This window comes from Neopsephotus bourkii, unplaced genomic scaffold (assembly GCF_033783945.1).
Source record: "Neopsephotus bourkii isolate Nb327-2 ecotype Australia unplaced genomic scaffold, CSIRO-AGI_Nbou_v1 NB_1423, whole genome shotgun sequence".
Taxonomy (NCBI): Eukaryota; Metazoa; Chordata; class Aves; order Psittaciformes; family Psittacidae; genus Neopsephotus; species Neopsephotus bourkii.
The window spans coordinates 1,663,883-1,687,568 of NW_026901900.1; the positions used below are offsets into that span (position 1 = coordinate 1,663,883).

Consider the following 23,686-nt stretch of genomic DNA (forward strand, 5'->3'; position numbering starts at 1 on the left):
AAAATAAAGTTGATCCATAGGTTCTCCAAATGGACTATTGAGCAACGCCTGGCAGGAAGGCTATTAAGGATCCACACTGTGACGTGAATATAAATGGATGCAAACATTGTCCTTGGTTGCACCAGTGTGCTATGGCGCTGCCCTCGGGCTAGCTACTCTGTAGCAGCCTTTCCTAACACCAATGGCTTTCACAAAAGGTATGCCAGCAATAAGTGTTTTTATTTGTACTTAAACCTGCCATAGGTTTTTATATTAAAAACTGAACTCGTCTTGGTTAGTCATTGGCTCTGTGTATCCATTCCATCAGTCAGGCTTTGGCTGCCAGCGCTGGGGCGATGACAGTCTCTGACGCTGGGGCTCGCTGTGTAGAGATTTCATATTATAAACAATGAATTTTTAATCAGGTAGATTTGTTGCCTGACACCTGAAGGAAAGCTCCAGCCCTGCTTTCCCTGTCTAGATGGGCTGACTTCTCCTTTTTCTTGCCTTCTGAACAGCTGGTGTTCAGTACTCGGTTTAATTCCTTGCTGTCCCCTGTACATAAAGTGCTGTCAGTCAAAAATTAACACAACAGATCACTGGGTGAAACAGTAACCTTGAGAGATAGTCCTCCTGCGTGCGTCCAACCCCTACATCATCCGTAGTCAGAGGAGATGCTGAGACTGTATTTTGACTGGGGATGGATTTTAACGTTCACTGGGTAATCTCATCGGTTTTGAAGTTCTGCACTGAACTTCATGGCTCAAAGGCTGTTTGAATCAGTTCAAAGAGAAAAATGATCATTGATGCTTGATTTGTCAGAGAGCAAAGCTGGGTACTCGGGGCCTGTTGTGAAGATTTTAGCGCTGCTATCACCTGTTGAGGGCAGGAGTCAGGACACAGGCTCCACGACTATGGGCTGCATCAGGAGCATACAGGGTAGATGTTAAATGCCCAGATGAACTTTCCAGCAGCAGGGTAGCAGGTTGCTACCTGCTTTTACGTGCCCTTTCTTGACCCATGACCAAGGGGCAGGCTAACCTGTGGCCTGTTGTTGATCACCCACCTGAAGGCAGCTTGTACCGCCCATGGCAAGCATGCCTCCGCCTTTGTCGTGTACCTCGAGGCTGGACAGCCCCTCGGTGGTGTCTGTTACCCCTGACATGAATGGGCTCACACATCCCCGTTTCCTCGCAGAAGTCTAGCAGTTGTCCTCATGATGTTCATTGTGGAGCTGCCTCTCCCTGTCTTCCATGAGAGTGCCTTTTTGAATAGCAAATACATATATATAACAAAATGCTTTTTTAAAACACTGTGATGCCCATCAGAAAGCAGACTGGTCTTCAAAGGGAGATAGAGCTGGCTGGTAGAAACACACCTAGGGGCAGAGGAACTACCAAACTTGCCCTTTTGTCCAAAAGGGAGAACTGTAGGGGAAGCTGAGAAGTTTCCACAGAATGACATCCATGCCTGCAGCAGGCCAACCAGCTCTGGATGCCTGTCTTCCCTTCCCCTTTCTTCACTCCTCAATAGGACTGTTTCACAGGTGATGCAGGATGGTGCCGTGGTGAAAATCACTTCACTGGATTGCTTGTTAAGCCAGAGGGAGCTCGAAAAAGTGGTTTCGCAGAAAAGTATTTTGTCAGTTTCAGCAGGAAAACTGTGATGTATCCCCACATGCAGTATAGGCATATTAAGACCAAAGGAATATGAAATGCAAACAATAAAGCAAGTCTAGGAAAATAGTATACAATCTCAGTTAGTGCTGCTAATTCTAGAGTGGGATGAATCAGTAATATTAAAAACTATGTTTGATGTGCCTTAACATTACATTAAAGAAAATAAAGTTCAACTCAACAGTAAACTCGTTTTAAGAGGTAAACCTACCAAAGTAATGCAAACTGCAATTCCAAAACAAGCCATGCAGCTGCATTTCCTCTGGTCTTTTAAACTTACTAGAAGCTTTCACATTTGTGGAAATGAGAGCAGAGAGAAGAGAAATGAAAACAGCTACACCATTTTATTTCTCATACCATAGGAAAATCCTGCTAAGCATTTAGTCTGTCAGCTCAGACTAGCTGCTTAGCCCAATCTGCATGCTTCACCAGAATTCAACTTCTCGAGCATCATTTTTAAGCAGTGGCGAAGTTTGAAGAACCACAATGAAAGGAATAGCAATTGAAAACTAAGCACACTGGTTTTAATAGAAGCAGTTGTTATATTTAGGCTCTTTACTCAAAAGAACTGTCTAGCTACCTCATGTTTAGGATGACAACTGTGCATTTAGAAGCTCTTCGTAACTGTGACAGATAGCAATCAAATTTTCTTTTTGATTCAAGTCAACATCCAGCCATGGAGGTACTTTCAATCACAAGATACAGGGAATGAATTAAAAAAACACAAACCCTAAAATATGTTCCTACTAGGTGACAAGTATCTTTGAAATTACATTGTTTAGAAACTGAACACCCTTCTTCAATAGACATGGCCACCTACGAGCCATGCAGGACAGAGCTGACTGCCCCATAGATCTCCCATTTCCAAGGTTGTGCCAAAGGTAGTTTCTGGTCTCTTTAGGGCCAACAGAGCCCCTCAGCATTTTGCACATGATTTTGCACCACTACAATGCAGTTCTTATTTTGGGTACATTCTTAGTAATTTTTCATAGAAACTGTAAAATTGAAACGGAAAAGTACAAAAAATACTGTCTTAAGGATAGAGAGGATTTCAGACATAGCCAACAGCTAAGTGATAAGATTATACCTCTTTGTGCCGTACAGATGCACGTCCGTGAAAGAGTGGTGTGGTCAGTCATGAATCCTGACACATGCAGCCGACACTTAACGGAGTCACAGTCACACGCAGTTTTCATCCATGTGAGTATCTGCAGGCTTCCCTGGATTGCTTAGGTCTTCAATTGGATTAATCAAGCCCATGAAGGTTTTCACATGCTTAAGTACTGGTGGCACCAGGTACTAAGGCAGAGGAGGTTGCCCTGGGTGGTTTTTTATTTGCTCATTTTTAAACACCCAGGTGTAGTGTCCTTACTGCCTTCTTCCATGACCCCCTAGTCATGATTTCCCCACAAGCTGGGTGGCTTAAGTAACACTATTAAAAGAACTGCAAGTGCTTTCTGCAGTATTGGGGGATAATCAAGTGGGTGAAACCCACTGTAACCCTGAAAATTCAGCGCAGTGGACTGCCAGAGAAAGTAGAACTAACCATTCAATAAACAAATACACAGTAAGGAGCAATAACTATGAGAGTGTGTTAATCAGACCAGAAACAGAAATACTTCTACTTGTTTCCAAGAACACCGAGGTTACTACTCAGAACTTACCTCGCATGTTGTCGTACAATGCTGTAATTATGGCGAAAGAACCCACCTCAAATAAATGTATTCTTAAAACAGCATTTTGCTCTCTCCCCTTATTAATAGCTTTAGTGCAATGTAAAAACATAAACTAAGCCTCAGACCTTCATTGACAGTGCTTGAGAATCCGCAGGTCAATTCAGGTGTCATGTGTGTAAGGCCTGAGGTTTTCTTCTTCTCAGAAAATAAAGGCAGTATGGGTTTTCTTTTCTTTTTTTATTACTGTGGTATCAACTAAGAAGTGTTTCCCATTTTACACCTGGTTTTCTGTTTAAACCTCTCTCCTGCTTCAACCCAAAGTGTAACATGAAACGAAGTCACATCTTTTAAAGTGTCCATATATGCGTATTTAATCAATAAAGGAGAGCCAGAGTGTTCTTCCCCTTAGAAGGGGCAAGTCCCCAGCTCCTTGCTCACAGGTGAGAAGTTTGCTAAAATCAAGCATCTTGCATTTTGGACGTATCATGCAGCTGAATACAACTGTATCATCCAAGTAACCTTTTGGAGAACTTAAATTCCAAATTCCAGCTTTTTTAAGTACCATAGGCATTTAGTAGTGTAAGTTACATGAAAAAGGGCATCTTATCTTGTTCTCTTTACCGTATCTGTTGCTCATTTCCATGAGATCAGCTATGCAGATGAAAAATTACACTAAAAACCCCTAACCCATAAAGGAAGAAATAATCGCATTTGATTTGAAGATGTAAACATTTTAGGAATCCTTACAAATAAAACAACAACAAAAAAAGCAAAGATCACGATGGACCTTTGGCAGTAAGAAGTCTAAAATTAATTGTGGAGTGAGCAAGACGCTTTTAGAAAATCATCATGTTTAAAATGTACAGATTTGTTTGAACAGTCAATAAATGTGTGTATCTGCTCTGATTTAAGAGAAAAGGAGAAAAGAAATGGAGGAGAAAAAGGGAGGAGGATGAGAAAAATAAAGAAAAAAAGGAAAAAAAAATAGAAAAAGCCACCATCTTTTTCAGCTTTTTTAGCCATCACCTCAATTATAACCATCCTCTCAAGTTCTGAAAGCAGCTGGCTTTAATAAAAACCCCATAATCAATAGGCTTACATTTTTATGTCTCTCACTAAAATAGATATAAAAAAGTTTAAAATTTAAAATTGCAATACAGCTGATACAGAGCCACAGCAATGCCATTAATGGTCCAGTTTCCAAGTGTAATTCAATACATGCCAATCAGCTGGTTTTGCACTACGCAGAAAATCAGATCAAAACCTAAAAAATAGACTCCCACAATTAATTAACTTGATTTGCTTTAGTCATTTCAGGTATTTTGAAGTGGTTTGCACCACTAGCAGCACGCGGCAGTAACATCAAGGAAACTATCCAAATGGCTCAGGTTTTAATTCCTCCCCTCTAGAGAATAGTTACAGTTTTCAGAACCAGTATATACTCATGTTTGTTTCCATCTGGAGGCTCAAGTAGCAGTGATCATCAAATGAAATGTATTTCTGGGTTAAGTGGGAAAATACCAACCTGGAATTAAGCTATGATCAGTTCTAACCTAAGTTTCTTCTAAATGTTCCTTCTGTGACGAATTCTTGAAACACCTTTATCATCTGAGATGTTCCCACCCCCCTTTCTAAAAATGATTTGCTATCTGCTGTTATAGAGGATCTGAAACCAAGGTTAACCAAACTTTTTGGCTGTGGAAAGGAATACAGAACTCTCATAAATTTACTTGTCAGCAGCAAAAAGACTCTTCAAGTGTCTTAACCACTGTACAGCTCCGTAGTTTTAATACTTCAACTTTTGGGTTTTTTTCCACTTTTCATTGTTGAAGAAATAATTTCACAATCTCAAATCAAAGTCAACACTGCAGTGAGGAGAGCTTTTCTACTTTATTACAAAGAGAAGAAGCCTTTATGTGGTCAGAAAATACAAGATTGATCTTTTTTTTTTTTTCTCTTCCTATGAAACGCTGCTGTTCAAACAGCCAGAGTGAATTGTCTCAGTTCACTTCTTTAAGTCCCATCACATTCACTTGGGTATGGATGTCCTTGGCTGCTGAAAATCTGGCCCTTTAGTGCACAGGGCGACAAAGAAGTCCCCTGACCAGCAGTTCCAGAATGTCCCGTTTTCATATATTGCATCCATGCACACCTCCTAAAAATGAGGTACAGCAGGGCAAACATTTTCCAAAATAGATGTCATATATATAATATATACACATTCGTACATACATACCTTTATTCATGTGATGTCCAAAAATTTAAAAAAAATGTACACATTTATTACAAAATCGTAACAAAGACTGGACAGTGTTTTGCTCATTCTGGAAAGATGAAGCTCAGTAATACACAACTCTGGAAACTAACCAGAGACTGTGGCAATATCTTTCTTCTAAACAGTCAGATATTCTTGCATTAAGCTTGGCGAAAACTGCCTTTCGAAAACAGAAGGGGAAGTAAAATGAAGGAAGCAAACCTTGCTCATCTTTCCAAATGAAATACGAGAAGGATCTTCACATAAAAATGCACAAACATTTTTTATTACCAATAGTGCTACAATGAACAATGCAAATTTTGTTGTCTAATTTTTTGTCTTTTTTCTTTTTTCGTTTTTACAGGTTGGAAAACTAAGTGGTAAACTTTTGTCAGTGTACTCGCTTGTCTTTACAGACCCAAGCTTGTCTGCTGGCAAAAAATAAAACAAAAACAAAAATTCAGACCCTGCTCAAACTAAAGAAAAACAATTACAAATTTAGTTGTTGGGCAGCACATAAGTAGTAAGGCAGGACCTCAAATGGTGACCCTTCGCATGAGCCAATTGCCAGATCCTCAAGGAATTAAAACCAGGATGCCTGAGCCACATCAGTTCTGCAGTTACGTTGAGTATTGTGCTGAGACAGCCATACCCCAAGAAAAGGGAAGTCTTTAGAAGGCTTGCTGAGCAGGGTTGTAGTTGAAGGTGGATGGCAGATGAGGCCTTTCTTCTAATTTGTCATATTCCAGATGGAACTCCTACAATTAAAATAAAAAGACAAAACCGAATCAAACAACCCATCACTTAGCTGGTGAGACCTGGTCTTTCTACCAGACACACTTGAAAAACACAAACACAGAAGAGGTCAAGTCCTAACTTATCTTAAGGTAGAAACACATGATTTGGCTGTCTCAGATTCAATACTTTAAGCAGAAAGAAGTCAATAACCTAAGCCATCCTACTGACAATATGCAAGTTCTCCTTTCTTTTCCATGTTACATTATTCTCAAAACCCTAGTTAAGATCTCAAACAATTTTGTATATGTACACAGAGAAAACAAACACATGGTCATGGCATGAGCTGAACTACGAATAAAAGCTTCTGTCTGTCAACATATCAGATGTACAGAGAAGACGTGCAGTTTGGGACTATTTTGTAGCATACTATCACACCCAGCAGTAAGTCAAACTAGCTAGGTTTCTCCTTGGGAAACACTATGTAAAATGCTACAGACAAAGTACCGAGACCTACTTAAGCTAGAATTTAACAAAATATTCTGCCACATTTCATACTCTGATACGATGCTTCTCACTCTCCCAAAGAGCTACGTCCTGAGCAAACTGCTCCTGTATCACACTTGGCCAAGATCTTTCATGAGAAATTTTCTGTGTTTTATGAACAGCTAGAATAAAAAACCTTTGCCCACGTACTTGGATGACACACAAGATACCACTTTGTAAATAAGCAGCTTTACTGTCTCACCAGCACAGTCACCTGACTTTTGTTTGGGGTTGTCTGGTTTGTGCAATTTTAAATCATTTAAGTAGGAATTCTTACTCTGACTACAGCAGCTACTACAAAATGGTTCATAACCACCCTCAATGCCTAAATGCATCTCAATTTTTACAGTGCAAAGCGCAGCCTCCATCCCCGTGACCTTAATTCATGCACACAACCCTAATGAGTGCACTTTGGCATTTTGTGCTTGTTTCTTCATTCATGCAAGAATGTACAATGACTTGCTGGAATCTCGTATTTCTCAGATCATTTCAGCAGTTTAACTGTCTCATCCCCATTTCATCTTCATTCAAGTAACAGAGTAAGCAGGAGTTTCAGAATCATCCTTCAAGGGTACTTCTTGGTAATTCAACAACAGCTACCTTGGGCATGCACATTATTTTGCCAGCTCAGTGGAGAACCTCAGCAGAACATCATATGGCAAAGCAAACTTACCTATTTCTACATAGAGATTCACACTAAGAGTAGTAAATAAACTATTTAAGAAGTCCCTGAAGTGATTTAACAGTGAAATATTCCAGTTTTGCAGGTAGCTAAGACAAATTAAAGACAAAGTCAATGTAAGATCCAAAGTATAATCTAGGAAATCCAATTCTCAGACCATTCTTCACAAAGGCAAAACAAAGTCCATCTAGCATCAAGAGAGCATTAAGCATGGTAAGGAAACAAAGTGGGGGAAATGCTAAGCATTCAGTAAATGTGTATTCCTCAGAGAATATTGTCTCTAAACCTGGAAAGACCTAACAAAACCATGTGAGGTTACAGCTATCTGCAAGGAAGTGCTGCACATCTGCTTCTATCCTTGTTCCCCACTCTCTACTCTAACCAAGAGGTATTTTAGTTAGTTGGCAGTTTTTTGGGTGTGTTCTTTTATATCAGTGGTGGGTTTGTCTGTCTTGTTTGGGCTTCTTTAGGTCATACACAGAAGTCAAGTGCTTTTGGCATTCCTAATTAACACTGTGTGCCAGTTGGTGTATGCTCCCTTTCTGTGCAGATACACATACACATGTGCCAATACTGAAGAGATGCTGGTTTAAGCTGGGTGCACCTTCACCAATTCTGACGTCATTTTATAACAGAAAAAAATACCACTCAAACTCCTCTCCCATTCATGACCTCCAAAGTTTCCATTCTGCACATAATCATGGAAGGATCTGCAGATTGCTATCAACCTATCTTCAGTTTCAATCAGTTACCTGGACCTCCATGTGCTGTGAAATGCCTTAAAAATTATCCACGGAAAACAGCTATTTAAACCTGTAAGATAGTATCAGTAGCCTAAAAAGGGCTTTCCAAACCTGAGGTGATTGTGTGCCTCTCTTGGCAGTAGTAGCTGTGAACAAGGTGTGCGTCTGAATGAAATGTTTAGGAGCTTGGGTAGCTCTTGTGCATCACAAACTGGAAGCCCCACATTTAGAAGAAGCAATAGGATTCCCTACCAAGTTTCCTTTAGATGGGAGTTCATACTTCAAACTTTAATTGATTTTTAAAATAAAAAGGCTTAAACCAGCCTGATCTTGATTTGCATCCCAGTGACAGCAATGCTCAAATCCAATATCCAGTAGTGTATGAGGACACCTCAAGTTACATCTGACAATACCAATCAAAGAACTCATTGACCAAATATTTTTGAAGACTAAAAGGCAATTATTTATTACATATAGAAAATACTTATATTACATATATAGTTTATTGTTTTGCTTTTGATTCCAGTGGCCACTGTGGTTTAGGATGTGAACAGTGCCACTGGTATTTTTTAATATAAATAGAGAAAAATAAAATGTAAAAAGAAACCCCAAGGAAGTGTCATTTATTCATTGACAAACATCTGTTAAATTGTTTTATTTTCTACAAGGAAGTATTTTTTTAATAAATACCTTTTATTAAGAAAGAATAGTGAATACTAAATGTGTGTGGAAACTCAGAGCACACGTGACACTAAATGAACTGCTCTATGCAAAGAAATCCATCACTTCTCATGTCACTCTGAAAACTGATTTTGATGGCAAAGTTACATCAGCCTACACATGTAGAAATAATAAGAGGCAAGAATACTAGAGATAGAACAGAACTGCTTAAGATGATCCATAGCATTACTAGAGTTAAACAAAACAAAAAATTAGAGGAACAGAAAGTGTCCTGAGGACAAAATATTCTGGAATGTGTAAAGTTCACCAAAGGAGATGGTAGAAATCCCATGGCTAGCTCAGAAATTCCAAATGGAACCAAAAGAAGCAGCATTTATGTTGGCTTAAAGATAGATGCAAAGACCCAGATTTAAATTACAGGCCAAATTAAAATGCTATGGCACATTTCTATTAGAATAAGAGGTTTAACATTCTCGCTATTATAAAAGTATGTAAATGAATATTGATCTTAGAAGGAAAAGGTGTAATTTAATATAGGCAATAACCCTTACAAGCAAATAAATGCTTCTCCGCCATGAAGAACTCCATGTTTTGTAACTATAAAAATCAAAGTTAAAGGGTTTTATATTCTTGTTCCTTAAACGGCATTAATTCCCATTACTTTTCAAAGGAGAAATTCCAGACAGATTACTTCAGGCAATTTAAATCAGGATTTCAGTAAATATGCAACTGTAGAAAGCATTTCTGGAATCACATCAACTTCCCTTCCTCTGTCATGTCTCCTCAACAGCGACGAAATATATAGCCTGATCCTCAGTGAAAAAACAAAGTGTCTTTTAACCATACTGTACTTTCCACATGCCCTAGGATGAAAAACCATGTATCTGTAATCAGCATTTTCCTGCATTTTATTTTGCATTTAAGGTGAATTTTACATTTACTGACATTCATATTTTGTCCACTATTTACTACCATGTAATGTATCAACATAGAATTAATCTGATTTTATTTCCTAACAGTTTAGGAACTCTCATTACTCAGCTGTTACGCTGCATTTCCTTCACCAGTCTATTATCAATTACAAACATAAAAATAGAGCTGACAGCTTAACAGAAAAGATTAATTATTTAATGTTTTCTTGAAGTCACTCTGTCTACTGGGCTTTGTTAAAACCAATCTAGGAGAGCATCAAGAAATCTTCTAGATCATGTCTGGTGTATGTTTTTTACAAATATAGTCTTAAAGTTTAGTCATATTACCTGAAGTAAGAAAGTTGTATTTCAGTATCTATTGAAATGCAGTATAATTTAAAACAGGTACAATAAATACGTAAGCTCATAATGCATCATGTCTGCAAAGCACAACACATTAAAATATGTGCTGCCATACATTTGAGCATATACATGAGAATAGATCAGTTTACAAAGTACTGTGAAAAACAATTGAATTTACACATGTAAGAGACAGTAATTTAACAGAAATAATTCTTGTCTGACTGCTTCAAGAAAGGACTAATGAAACTGTTTAGCAAAAATTACTACTGCAGCCTTCTAAGGAACTGATATTCTCAGCATTCAGTAATAATGAAGCAGTTATAGTAAGAGACTGCAATTTATCAGCAGACTTTTTCTCACAGCTTCTTATATTTTGAACTTCCTGAAACATTAACACTTGTGCATTTGCTTGATAAAATTACTTGGCCAAACTTTGCTTTGCTTTCATGCAACATGGAGTTATGAAATATTGCCATTCTTGTTATGGTAAGTCTATGTTAGTCTTCCTCCAAGGAAATATCAACTCTGGAAATTAGTATCAGAGGTAACAACATTCCTTTTCAAAGCCAAGATCACACCAGGTATACATCTAAGTTCTTATTTATTTATCAAACATGTAAAGGTCACAGAAAGATTTCTAGCAAGTGATTCATTTCCCATGTAACAAAATAGCATTTTTTCCCCAAATCCATCTCTAGCTGCCTGCAGTATTCTGCACCAAACTATAATTACATACAAATTGAAAAAAAAAAAAAAAAAAAAGGCAAAAAAAAAGCTCCAGCTCCAATTTTTACATTAAGAAATACACAAGCCTAAAAGAAATTATCTCTTTGTACAGACATCAGGGAGGGGGAAATCATGTTCCCTGTTAATTTGTTCCTGTAGGTGAAAAACTTCAGAAAATACTGTCTCTCTCCTTACTAGTTATCAACTGCTTCTTAATGTTGGAGCAATTAATTACATGATGCGAAGTAAAAAGAAGAAAAACTGTGTAGCTCTTGGGCAAAAGCATTCCGGAGAATTGTAGTGATTCATCTCTCTCATGTATCTCTCTCACCACAGTATTTTCAGGAATGCCTAATAGGTGAAGCCAGCTCTACTCTTTAGGAGGAAGGATGTAGTGTGCTAACTGGCAACCCAAGTACTGGCTGCCGAATTTCAGTGCAGCACTCAGGACTCCAAATAGAGATAACATTGTCTTCAAAAGTAATGTTTAAGCAGCAAGTAGGAACTTCATACATCTACTGTAGGTAGAAAAAAAAGGAGACACTGAAGGGTTACTGCTCTTATACAATAGGCACTACTTCCTAGTAAAAGAAATGTCTTTCCATAAAGACTCAATTTCCATAAAGACTCAATTTCACTGATATATGAACCTACATGAGGCTCTTATTGCTCATAAATAAATGGAACATATTCAGTTGACTCCAAAGAAGAAATCTGTCCTTTCAAAAGGTACTTATTTCCTCTCTGATTATCTTATGTAATAATAAGGTAGCTTCTCACAGTGTCTTGGGAAACCTAAGGAAGTATACCAAGCAACAAATTAAAACTTTCCTAACTTTCCTTCTGTTTTAGGTTTTGGTTGTTTTTTGCTTTTTTGCCTTTTTTTTTTTTTTTTTTTATTTAAGGGGAGTAATGCTTTTGCTTAGAAGTTTTGGAATTACCTCGCATTTATGAAAAGCCATACAAGTCAGGCTTGCCATTAAAAACTTCAGTTACAAAATCTTGGTCCTTATGATCAGAAAGGCAGAAGAGGCAATGAGTTATACCAACAAATGGACCGAATAATCTCCCGTATCACTTGGGGCAACTAAAATGTTCATTTCTGAGGTGAGCTCGCACAGACTAAGCAAACTTACTGGGGGAGAGGGGAAGAAAGAAAAAAAAGAGTATTATATCCAGTTAATTTCTAGGTGACAGCAAATCTCAATATACAGACGGGAGAACACTGAATTTTATTCCGTTTAATTTAAAGCTCATGTTTAAAAACACATCAACAGACATGTAACTATTTAATGCAATATTTCACAATCTCCAAGTGCATAGATGCAACTTGCTCACAGACATAAAATGCCTATTCAGGAAAAAAAAATCATGAATTTGGCTCCGGGTGACAAGATTTCTGATTAAACTAAATATGTAAGGATGCGAAACCACAAAACATAGTTTTAACATGCTGGAATCACATCTGTAAGTGCAAGGCTTCAAGATTAATCTGGTCTGATCTGTTAAGTGCTTTTTTAGAGAAAAGCAGGAGTGTGATAATTCTGTGACCTACAGGAGTGACCTATATGGAAGTTCTATGTTCCTCTTTCACTGATGAACCCAACATGTCAGCCAAAACTTGAAACAAAATCATGCCAGATCCGTAAGATCTTATGTAGCTAAACTTAAATGGGTAATAAGATTCTTGACAAATTGTTTAACTCAGACTCTAGGTAGGTGAAATCTTGTATGTATACGTGTATTACATGAATCTATCTTTTTTCAGCTCCAGCTGAAGCTGAAGGCATCACTTTGTCCAACAGCTAATTTCAGAAGAGCACACCTCTTGCCAGTTAGTGAACTTTAGCACTCCTGATGTACTCAAGACAGTGTTCTGGCACTAGAAAAATCTTTGCTTTAGCAGGGAAAAGGAATCACAATCCAGCCAGCAAAAGACATTGTATGATATGGTCTTAAAGGCTGAAAGTTAGAATTGGAAGTTGGATGGTCTTAGAAGTTGGAAGATACTGGAAATTAATTATTTTTGGGGGTGGTGGAGTAAATGAAGAGCAATGCTTTACAATTGTTCAGCTAAGAAGTAAAAGGTGATCATTACTGACAGTATTTATGGACAGAAAGGAACAACAGATTATGAAAAGTTTGAAGGGAAGACTTAGCCTCTTGGCCTAGAATACAGAAAACAAGTATCACGAAAACATGACTCCTCCCTAAAAGAAGTGATTTATTTCAAAATACTCTAATGTTTAAACAACAGAGCACAGAAGTTCTGCAATATGCTCAAGGAAAGTACCTGAAAAACAGTAATACTCATCCTACCCCCATTTTTAATTCCAAAGTGAGATATGCTGGCTCCCTACTTGATTTTCTAAAGCAAAATAATGAAATACTTGCAAGCACAAGTTCTAAAATAATGCTTTAAATTCTATAATTCTGTACTTGGGAAAAAAAAAAGAAAGCAGCTTTTCATTGTAACAAAATTCATAATAGAAGTTCTAATTCCTTGTATGTCCAAAGGAAACTGGAAACAGAGACACAGCTCCTCCTTTCCCACAAGCAAGCCAATGTTTTACAATGTCTTTATTCCCTCACACATCAGAAATTAAGATAGTGAACTTAAACAACAGAAGGTTAAAATGGTTGAGATTTGGGGGTAGGGGGGAGAAGAGGTTGAGTTTTGCTTTTGTTTTTCTAAAAATACATGGTTGACATACTTAAGAAATCAGCACAACGGGAAACAGATACCTTAGCTACTTTCCTCCAGTTAAGACAGTCAAAGAAGTAATATGTTCCCCTCTCGTACGTATTGGTTTTCATTGTTGGCTCCATGCCGGGTGCCCTGGTGATCCATACTCGTTCTTCTTTGTGGTATCTCCAATCCCGGTTAAATCTTTAATTTTCAATTAGAAGGAAAAATAATTTTTAGTGTTAGCTATCTGAATGTGACTTAATAAACAAAAATTTTAAGGGTTTCAATTAAAATTGCACAATATATTAAAAAGCAAAACAAAATTTTTAAGACATTGTTACACCTGTGATCTCATACCTCTTCCACAGATTTATTACATCTCAAACTAATCACATATGAAACTTTTAGAAGTCGGGTAGGTTAAAACAACACACTCATACGATTATTTCCTGGGTTTTGTTTTGTTCGAGACAGTTACATTACATGCTTAATAATGACTGGCACCTGCCACTTTTTCATAGCACTTCATAATAATGCAAAGTTCACAGACAAGCTTTTGATTTCCACTATACGAATGAAACAAAATGGCACAAAATTGAACCAAGGTTGGAGGAGGTTTTTAAAAGAAAAAAAATAAAGTTAAAAGTTTTCCAGCTTTAGATTGACTAAGCTTTTGTTTTCAGTTTCTGACTTGTTGGGTTTGGGTTTTTTACATCTATTACTTCATTACTGCAATACATTAAATCATAAAAGACTGACAAAACAGTTTGAACGTACAGCTCTACTGCTGCTAATAGCTGTAATACATCTCCTCCATTCATGTAATAGAGATAAAACAGGAGATCTTCTCCATATCGGCCAAGTTTTATTGCAGCCAGCTGCAAAAGATTGAAGAAAATAAGGATGAAAAATCACAACAGATAAATGTTTTAAGACATACTATCCCACTTAAATAACATAAGGATACATCCAGAATGTGCTTCCATGCTATGTATGTTGCAAATGATACTCTAATATAACAAGAATAATAATTATTAAACCAATCCAGTTTTCTTAGATTTTATAGTTAACCTTTACAACTTGAAGGATACAACAGAAAAATAAACAGAAGTAACAAACTGGCAAGACAGAATTTTCTGCCTTTGTGTATCCTCAGCTACTTTTTATTTAACAAAACAACCAACAACATTTACTTGTATTTTCCCACTTCAAAATCTATTAAGTAGCATTACAAAAATCTCTTACAGTATTTCTCAATGATCACTCTTACAGAGCTGCAAAAGTTGAAAGGAAACATATCTATCAAAAAAATCCCAATTCATGTAGATATGGAATGCAACAGATAAATGTGAGAATATCTTGAACTACAATTCTGACCTCACCTCTATAGAAACATCTTGATTTAATATGGCATTTGAAAATTACAGTATATGGGCTGTAAGAAACTTTTGCTAACCATGCCCATTCTCAGTTTTGTCTTCCCTTTTTTTAAGGTGGAATGGGTGCATGATGCGTCCAACTAACCAGTTACTGCACCAGTGTCCTCCAGACAACTGAGGACAACCCGCACTGATTTTGAAGATTAATTACGTGTAAAAAAAAAAATCTAGAAAATTACTATAATAAATTAACAAAAAATACACACATACACACATACTCACCTTATCCCTAATGTGAATGTTAGTTAAGTATTCAGATGGAACATGGAAGTCTAAAAAAGAATCGGAATTGATGAAACTATTAAGACATGTAAATGAATAGAATTTGCAAATATTAATATTGAATGAAATAGTTATTTCTCTGTTACCTATGTCTTGAGGTCGACAAGGTGATGAGGCCCAGGGTGATGCAAATTTGGGATAAAGATTTCTGAAAAAGAGAAGCACAAGCTTAGTAAAATTAAAAACAAAACCCAGCCCAACCAACCACAAAAACTCCATAACCAGCCATACAAGCCTAAAAAACCACATCATGCAACCAAAATCACTAGCTGGGGAGAGAAGGAAAGAGAAAAGGAAATTAGGTATCTGCTTTCCTATAACAGTTACATTTATTCATTTTCTTTTTAATATGCAGAGTAAAATTGCATTTAAAGTGTCACGGGAATCTACAAGGTTAAGATTTCCTTTTTCATCTATCATTCTTTCAACTTGGGTGCCAGGGATCCCAACCCATTCCAGGGATCCAATTTTACACAGGGTTTCAACTTGCATAGGAACAGCTGCCACAAGCTTGCTGGGTTCCGATTTATTAGCCTAGCATTTAAAAGGGAAGGAAAAGCTTATACTGGCAGATTTTACTTTTCTTTTAAGCTAACTAGTAAAGATTTTACTCTTCTTCTAAATTTCAGTGTTGACAAATAAATCAAATCTCAGGACAACATGAACATAAGCTTATTAAGATTTAACATTTTTCTTTCACACAGTTTTTGCTACCATATTTTTAAAAAGGAGCCATTAGTTTCATAAAGACAAAATTATGAATCTTCCAACTCCACTGCAGTGACTGAAGTACCAAGGAACTAATTTTCTAATTAACAGGTAAAGAACTGAAAAAAAAGGGATTGAGCAAAACCTACTTTTGTCAGATTAATACAGCCTGCTTTTAATTATCCATGACAGCACACTATTATGGCAAGTTTTGTAAATGAAACTTGAGTATGGTACACCTTATCAAATCTTTGTTTCCTTCTTGTCAAAGACCTAATAATGACTATAAGAATACTGAAAACCTATTAAGTCACCTCAACAACCAACTCCCAGCTGAACTATATAGGCCAAAGGCTACACTGATCAAGTGGTGTCCATCTCACTTCAGAGCAACTAATCTTACTGTTGGCGAAAACTTCTGCTTTACAGCCTGAATGAAGACTCCGGTGGCAAAAATCTGCAGATGTTGAGAAAAGAATGAAACTATTCTTTCTACTGAAAGCATGGATAAGTGCTATCCCAAGAAGAGGAATGTCATGTGTGCTCTAGAAGTCTGGCTCCCTAGGGCAAAGAACCCAGGATTTTACAGAGATAATGCAGTTAAAAAAAAATAATAATGAAGTGTTTGTGCACAGTGTTCCCTCTACAATACAAACAAAACTCAAGTACTTCAACATTTTTCAAGGAGGCATTGGACAGCCTACACTCTGTTTGACGAACATTTCAGAAAGCTTCAGAACCTGAACAAACAGCTACATGATCTCTAAAGAATTAACCAAAGTAATGCCATCTTTTTCATTTTTATGTATCAGTTTAAGCTATCCTAAGGAATAAAAAGCATATTTCTTTACAAAGATACAGGACTATAAAGCAATACATAATCATTTCTTCAACAACCAAAATAAATCTTAACCTACCTGCATAGAAAATCTATATAAAACCAGGAGTTATGGGGATTAAAATTCAAATCATTAGAGCTACATACAGAATTCCAAATTTTTATTTTTAAGAAGCACATTTATTGTGCTGAATGTTTAAGTCAGACAGGTACTTTTACCATCAGAAGTACCTCACAAGGCAAAAATTCTGGCTTTCCACCTGTGAAATGCTTTTACTTTTCCAAATGAAAATTCATAAAGCAAGCAAAGGATGTTTAACAGAAGGCAAATGGCAAGCCAGACACTGAGGACTGCACAACCTGTCTGAAAAGCTTTTCTGTAGCATAAAGTAAAAACAACTTTCTGATATAGAACTGTCTGCATTAAATGTTAACTCCATCCCCTCCATCCCAGACCCTAATTACCCTATTTAGGGTTATTAAATATTAATTAAAAATCCAGCTATTTACAGGACAGCTGCTGAAGAAAAGCAGCAAGCAGCATGCCAGGTACATATACCATCCATATACAAGCACACACTAATAATTTGGATGCTGCCTGTATTCAGAAGGTGCATAACACCTGGTGAGGCACTGGAATAGGTTGCCCAAGGAGGTTGCAAATGCTCCATCCCTGGCAGTGTTCAAGGCCAGGCTGGATGAGGCCTTGGGTGATATGGTTTAGAGCGAAGTGTCCCTGCCCATGGCAGGGGGGTTGGAACTTGATGATCTTAAGGTCCTTTCCAATCCTAACTATTCTATGATTCTATGATTGAAAACAGCTACAAGTTACCACGGCAAAGTATGTTTAGCATTCCTCTGCAGTGAGGTGCTGCATAAACCTGTGAGATTTTATGTAGACTTTCTAATAATGTGTTAAGTTTAAGCTTTATGTTAGTCATTAAAACTAATGAATAACATTTAATAAAATACCAAAAATATTATCACTACTCCTATTTTGCATACCAACACCTGAAGAAAGTAGCTGCATAACCAAACAATGTAACTGGATTCCACCTGTGCTAAGAACAACTAGAGAATTCAGATACAGATGTACCTGAAATTATTTTAGTGAGCAAAGACATTCTACTTTCAGCTGATCAGCTCAAATTAAATTTCAGCAATCTGTACTAAGAACAGTAAATTACTTAAGTATTGTGTAGATCCAGACCAGTCTCCCTGTCACTGCTGTAAACCCTGGACTACCAAGGAGAAGCAGCAACCCCAGGCCAGCATAACTGTTCTTTATGCATTCTTTTTATGTTGTGGGAGAAGTGATGGGAGTGGGGAAACTACTGGATTCAACAGAGAAGTGACCTGCAAGACTAACACTATAGTGAAGAAGAGACTATGTTAATGTAACACGTTCTGCAAATAACTACAGACAACTAATTTAAAAACTATTTTGAAACAACTGTCCTAAGTGCCAGTGGCATACCAATTTGACTAAGGTTTGATGTAAGCTCTACAGAAAAAATTTCTGGAAGTGACAATTTCTAAAAGTTCACATCTCTAGAAAGAAATATATATTTTAATGCCAATTATTTCAAGTGGGAAAAATTAGGAACCATTTTTCCCGTGCTTTCCCTTTCAACTTCATCTCCACATTCAGCAATCTTTCCTGATTGTATGAAGCTCCATGTAAATTTGTGAAAAATGGAAACTGTGCATGTGTATGCTGTTTGGTCTTTCGTTTGTTAATATTTTACATGCAAACCTTAAGATACATGCACTATTTTGTCAATAAGGCTGACATTATGTAAAAATCTGCTAACAGAATGATGGGAAATTATCAGCTGAAAGTCAAGAATATCAGACATTAAATTTCTCTCGCTGTTACAGTCACCCAGAAGACACCCGTTTTGTCCAAAATGACGTAGGTTCCTTCTGTAACTAGCAGAGAAAGACAGAGACACCCTGGGCTAGTGATTCATCTCACCTATCTTAAGCACTTACCATTAGTGTAGTAAATAACTGCTCTCCTCCCTACTGCCTCTACAGGAAGCCTAGATGAGTAAACTTTAGTGAGCTGAATGACTAAAAGTTAGCTATAAAACTACATTTTCATTTAAATTAATATTTGGTGCAGATGCTCTACTCATTATTATACTAACATAAATCAAATTTACCTCAAGGAATACTATTATTTGAAAAATAATGTATACATGAAATTATTAAAAACTCACTGTCAATTCCATGAAGAAAGTTCTAAAGAAGTTATGAGAACAAGCAAAGCCACTAGGTTTACTGAAAGCTCACATAACAAGATCTCGGTATGCCTTGAAGCACAATTCTTTTGTTCATGAAAATGTTATTTTACTGTTGTTACATTTTCAAATCTTATTGGCAAAATATCTAGTGGGTTTGATAGTCATGTGAGCCTATTGTGAATGACAGCATAATAAAACTAAAACTGAAGATAGTATTAAAAAACAGCAACTTACTCAGTCGAGTTGAGATTGAGACCTAGTGTTGTTAAATCACTTCCTAATGCAAGATGTACCATTCCTGGATCTGTCTCTGCTGCCCTGATGAATGTTAACAAGCCGATCATTCCAAACTGGTCCGTCACCATCCCTTGAGGAATGTTGGTAACCCGACCTGGGCAAAAAGAACAAATTAATTTTATCCTTTCAAGAACTGGAGGAATCAACAAGGTGATCTAAATGACTGTCAAAACTTTTCAAGAAGAAAAAGTGGAATGACACATACCATCAGGTAACACCTGGATCCCTTTTTTCTGCTGGTTGTTGTTTTGCGTAGTTGAACTTTTGTCTCCAGGAAACTTGGGCCCATCTGTGCTGGATGATGTTTTGCCTGATGTACTCAAATTCTGAGAAAAATGATTTGCAGAGTTGGTATGATGGAAACAAGCCAAAATGAAGAAATCCGTTGACCATATCTTTCAGTCAAGCACTCCAAACCAGTATGTCAAGTCACTCAGTAAATTAGGCACTAAAATGGAACCAAGCTGAAGCTCTTTTTTCTGACAAACCTTATGTAGTGTTTACCACTCCCTAAAGTATACCCGTCATACAGTAGTAACTATTAATGAGCCAACAGCTTACAGTCTAAAAGGATAAGAAATGTTTTACACCTGAGCTTGAATACACAATGGATATCCCAAGTGTCTGTGACTACACGGTATTTTGGACTCATCACATCATAAATTTTTCACCATAATTTTACTCCCACATAACATTCCAAGACATACCAACAAATAATAACTCAAGCTAATTTTAGGCGCAAGAAACATACAGTTGGCACATTTGCAATCATCAAGAGATGTAAACAGTATGTCTGTCAAGAAAACTGTGATTGCGCTCCAAGAGCCCAATCTCCGTAATTATTATTTCTTACTCTTTACTATTCTTTAAAACAAGTCTGCAGTAACGCAGCATCATCACATTTACTCCCTCCTCCTTTACTGTATTCAGTGTATATATATAATTCATATATATATAGCTATATATGAAATGCTGCTTATGCAAAATTTCTCACTAATTCTGGGGGTAAATTTGAAAATTTTATAGTACAAATATAGTCAGCGCTCACGTTAAAATATAATCAAAAGTAATACACACACCCAAAAGAATAAGGCGTACTTACGGATTTATTGTCATCATTACTCGATGTTGGGTCTTTGTAGCTGGAGCCTGGTAATGCTGGAAAATCTTCATTGTGTATTGAAAAGTCCTGGGACTGCTCACTTGCTGGTTTTGTTACCATTCCAACTATCATCAAAATGAGAGCAGGAATAACATGAAATGACTGCTAAGTAAAGTATTTCCTGCTGTTGATCTTGCTTACTGTCCATTTTTACCATGTGCAAAGTGTACAGCAGAAACAGCTTTCAAAAAAAAAAAAAAACAAACAACAAAACCAAAACCACCAAAACTCAAGTAAACCAAAACAAAGCATATTCATTTAAAACATCCACACATATTAGACTAAAGCCTCTTATTAAGTGTGAGCTAAGAAACACTCTGGGTTAAATTCATAGACACATCCACTGCTTTAAGAACGAAGCCCAGTACTTTTACCAGGAACAGCACCTGTTTTGCATGTCTGAATAATCAAATCATCTTTACAGGCATTATTCAAGCGGTATTTAAGTAAATCTACCGATGAAGGAAGGACATACTGCTTTTACGATTGTAACACATTTTTCCTCCATCCCCTAACTGCATGAAGAGTTTCTTAGCATAATCTCCTTAGAAGCACATATTCTTAAAGGACGCCATCCATTGCAACAGAACATATCACCAATGAAATACTTGCCTGTGACATAAGAACGACTCCTACTTTCAGTTCAGTATGAAAACTGAAAGCACTTAGCCTGCAACTCTCAGTGCTCTGACCCTAATTTAAAAAAAGTAGGCCAGTCACATTGGAACATGGATTCCTACTACTGAAAAGCAACCTTTTTTTTTTTTTTAAAATGCCAGTTTAAAAACCCAAAACCAAACCAAACCCCCAAACCACCCAACATCAAGGAAAAGCCCCCACACCACGCACCCAAGGGCAAATACTCTGCTGTGAAAAGACAGAAAAGTATTACAGTGATTTGTTTGCAAACAACATTGCATTAGAGGAAGAGAAAACAGAAGGACATCTAGGGCCTGTTTTTCAAAGATTCTTAATAGCTGTGTAGGATCTAAAATAGTTCAGTAGATTACTTATTAGTGTAGTATTCTGAAATTAGAGATAAAAGTTCCTTTATTTCAGAAAAAAAACAAAACAACCACTGCGTTAATCTGGTTTCTGCTGTTCACCCTTTTCACCCAGAGTTATTCCCACTTCTTCCACTGGATGAATTAAAACTGATAATGAAATAACTGTGTTGCACACTCTCTATCTAAAAGCTATCTGAAGTCTAATTTTCCTGAATAACCTAAGCACGAAGAAAGTATGTCTCTGCCCAGTTTCAAACTTTCTTCAACTTTTTGTTCCTGAAGACAGTGTCCAGTGCACCTCATATCCCCATTGCTTGATAGTTTCTACAAACATAACCATCCCCTGCATTAAACAGATGCTCAAGATAATTATTCAGATAGAGAATTTTCTTTCCTGGTTCACCACACCATTGTGCAAACAGCTACTCTAGCACCAAAATGGGGAAAGCATTTAAGCACAGAAGCAATTACTGATTTTTTTTTTATGCAGCGGTGCTCCTGAATGTTGAACACCAGCTCCATGTTGGAACTGTATCTGTGTGGATCTCCTTCCTATCTTCTATCAATTGCCTATGTAATGGCTTTTTCACAGACAGACAAGCTCTCATGCAAAACACAAGCCATACTAGCTCTCCACTCTCAGTGTAACTTTTCAGTCTGGGATAGTGACTTCCCACTGTGTGTGTTTAGCACTTCATTTTAACTCACTCGGCTCTTTCTCACCACCACCTTAAGCAGAGAGCCCTGGTTATGCCCAATCCATGAGGTTACTTCCTCTTGATAATGCAGTATCTATTATTTCTCTCCCATTAAAGTTGGAGACATCTTTGGAAAAAAAACTACCTTTTTTATAGTTAGAAAACACTGAGTTACTTTTTCTTGGAAGTTTTACAAGTATAAAAATAAATTTCAGTAATAAAAGCAACTTTTTAGAGTAGCTGATGCAACATGCATGACAAAATCTACAAAAGCAGTGACAATAAAAAAGAACTATTGTGGCTCAGGCTAAGCTTACCTGGTATTTTTCAAGACCCACCTTAAAGTTTTTCCTTTTGTTATTTTTTTAATCTGTTCAGCAGTAACTATATTAGACACAAACTTGGAATCTGACTGGCAACACTTCATGCTTACATGTTATTTTTTTTAAATCTGAGGTCCATCATAAGAGTGACAGTGAATACTACAGCAAGTACTACCAATAAATGAGACAATATGTATGCTTACAGCTGCTGACTTTTGACACGGTAACACCTGTAGTAACCAAATATTATTTCTAAAATTTACTATTCAGACCTTGATGGTTCTTGTGCACATGCACTGAGAAAGCAAGCTTTTACCCAAGAAATGTCTAGGATGAGTAGCTTCAGAGAAATCATACTGTACAGGCCAAAACCCCCCAACAGCTTCTACTGAAAGTAAAACTAAAGCAGATGAGTTCCAATACTAGAAAATCCTGAGGGGTATTTCCAATCAGAGACATTTATTTTTTTTTAAATGAGACTTAGAAGCTCAAGTGTCAGCATTTTTTAGAAGACTACCTATTGATTTTTTTGTTGTTCGTAAGACAATCAAGCAAATACCAATTTCATTCAAAGAGTTTTCAAAACTATAGTCTTACCATAGGGCGCCCTTCCAGCTAAAGGGTTTATTAATGGAGTTGGATTGCCACTTCCTTCCCTTCTGTTTCTGTCTGCTAGTGCTGGAAAATCTGAGAGGTCCAGTCCTGTCACATTTTCACTTCCATCTACAATAAAAACAGGTATTTTAAATTCCCTTAAGCTTTTTCACTCTAAGACTTCATTATATACAAGATAAATGTAGGATATATCTTCTTTTTTCAAGGTGATTTTTTTACTCTCAGTATAATTATTACAAATAACTACAGCCTCTGTGTTATGAGACTAGTCTGAAGAGCGTCAAGGTGTGTAGGGTTTGTTTTTAAACAATAGCTAGTCAACAGCATTTAGTTACAAGGTCTACTCATTTTGAATTACAGACTGCATGTGTAAAATACAGGCTATCAAAATTACAATACTAGGATAG

The 23,686-nt window shown here is 36.9% G+C and overlaps 1 protein-coding gene and 1 long non-coding RNA gene across 10 annotated transcripts in view; both read right to left on the minus strand.

The window, feature by feature from the left end:
• Positions 1 to 5,202: 5,202 nt before the first annotated feature.
• Positions 5,203 to 23,686, minus strand: part of CNOT2 (CCR4-NOT transcription complex subunit 2) — a 94,212-nt gene continuing 75,728 nt past the window's right edge. For all 9 annotated transcript variants that reach the window (XM_061368009.1, XM_061368010.1, XM_061368011.1 and 6 more), the window contains 9 exons: positions 23,262 to 23,387; positions 20,577 to 20,701; positions 19,680 to 19,800; positions 19,412 to 19,568; positions 15,469 to 15,530; positions 15,323 to 15,372; positions 14,439 to 14,539; positions 13,718 to 13,862; positions 5,203 to 6,343 (listed from right to left, as the gene is read on the minus strand). In XM_061368009.1, coding sequence (XP_061223993.1) covers positions 6,257 to 6,343; positions 13,718 to 13,862; positions 14,439 to 14,539; positions 15,323 to 15,372; positions 15,469 to 15,530; positions 19,412 to 19,568; positions 19,680 to 19,800; positions 20,577 to 20,701; positions 23,262 to 23,387 — 974 coding nt within the window. In that variant the 3' untranslated portion in view covers positions 5,203 to 6,256. The remainder of the gene's footprint in view (positions 6,344 to 13,717; positions 13,863 to 14,438; positions 14,540 to 15,322; positions 15,373 to 15,468; positions 15,531 to 19,411; positions 19,569 to 19,679; positions 19,801 to 20,576; positions 20,702 to 23,261; positions 23,388 to 23,686) is intronic.
• On the minus strand, positions 16,082 to 19,405 carry LOC133220151 (uncharacterized). The gene is made up of 2 exons (XR_009727649.1): positions 17,748 to 19,405; positions 16,082 to 17,550 (listed from the first exon to the last, which is right to left on the minus strand). It is a non-coding gene; the product is annotated as an uncharacterized LOC133220151 (long non-coding RNA).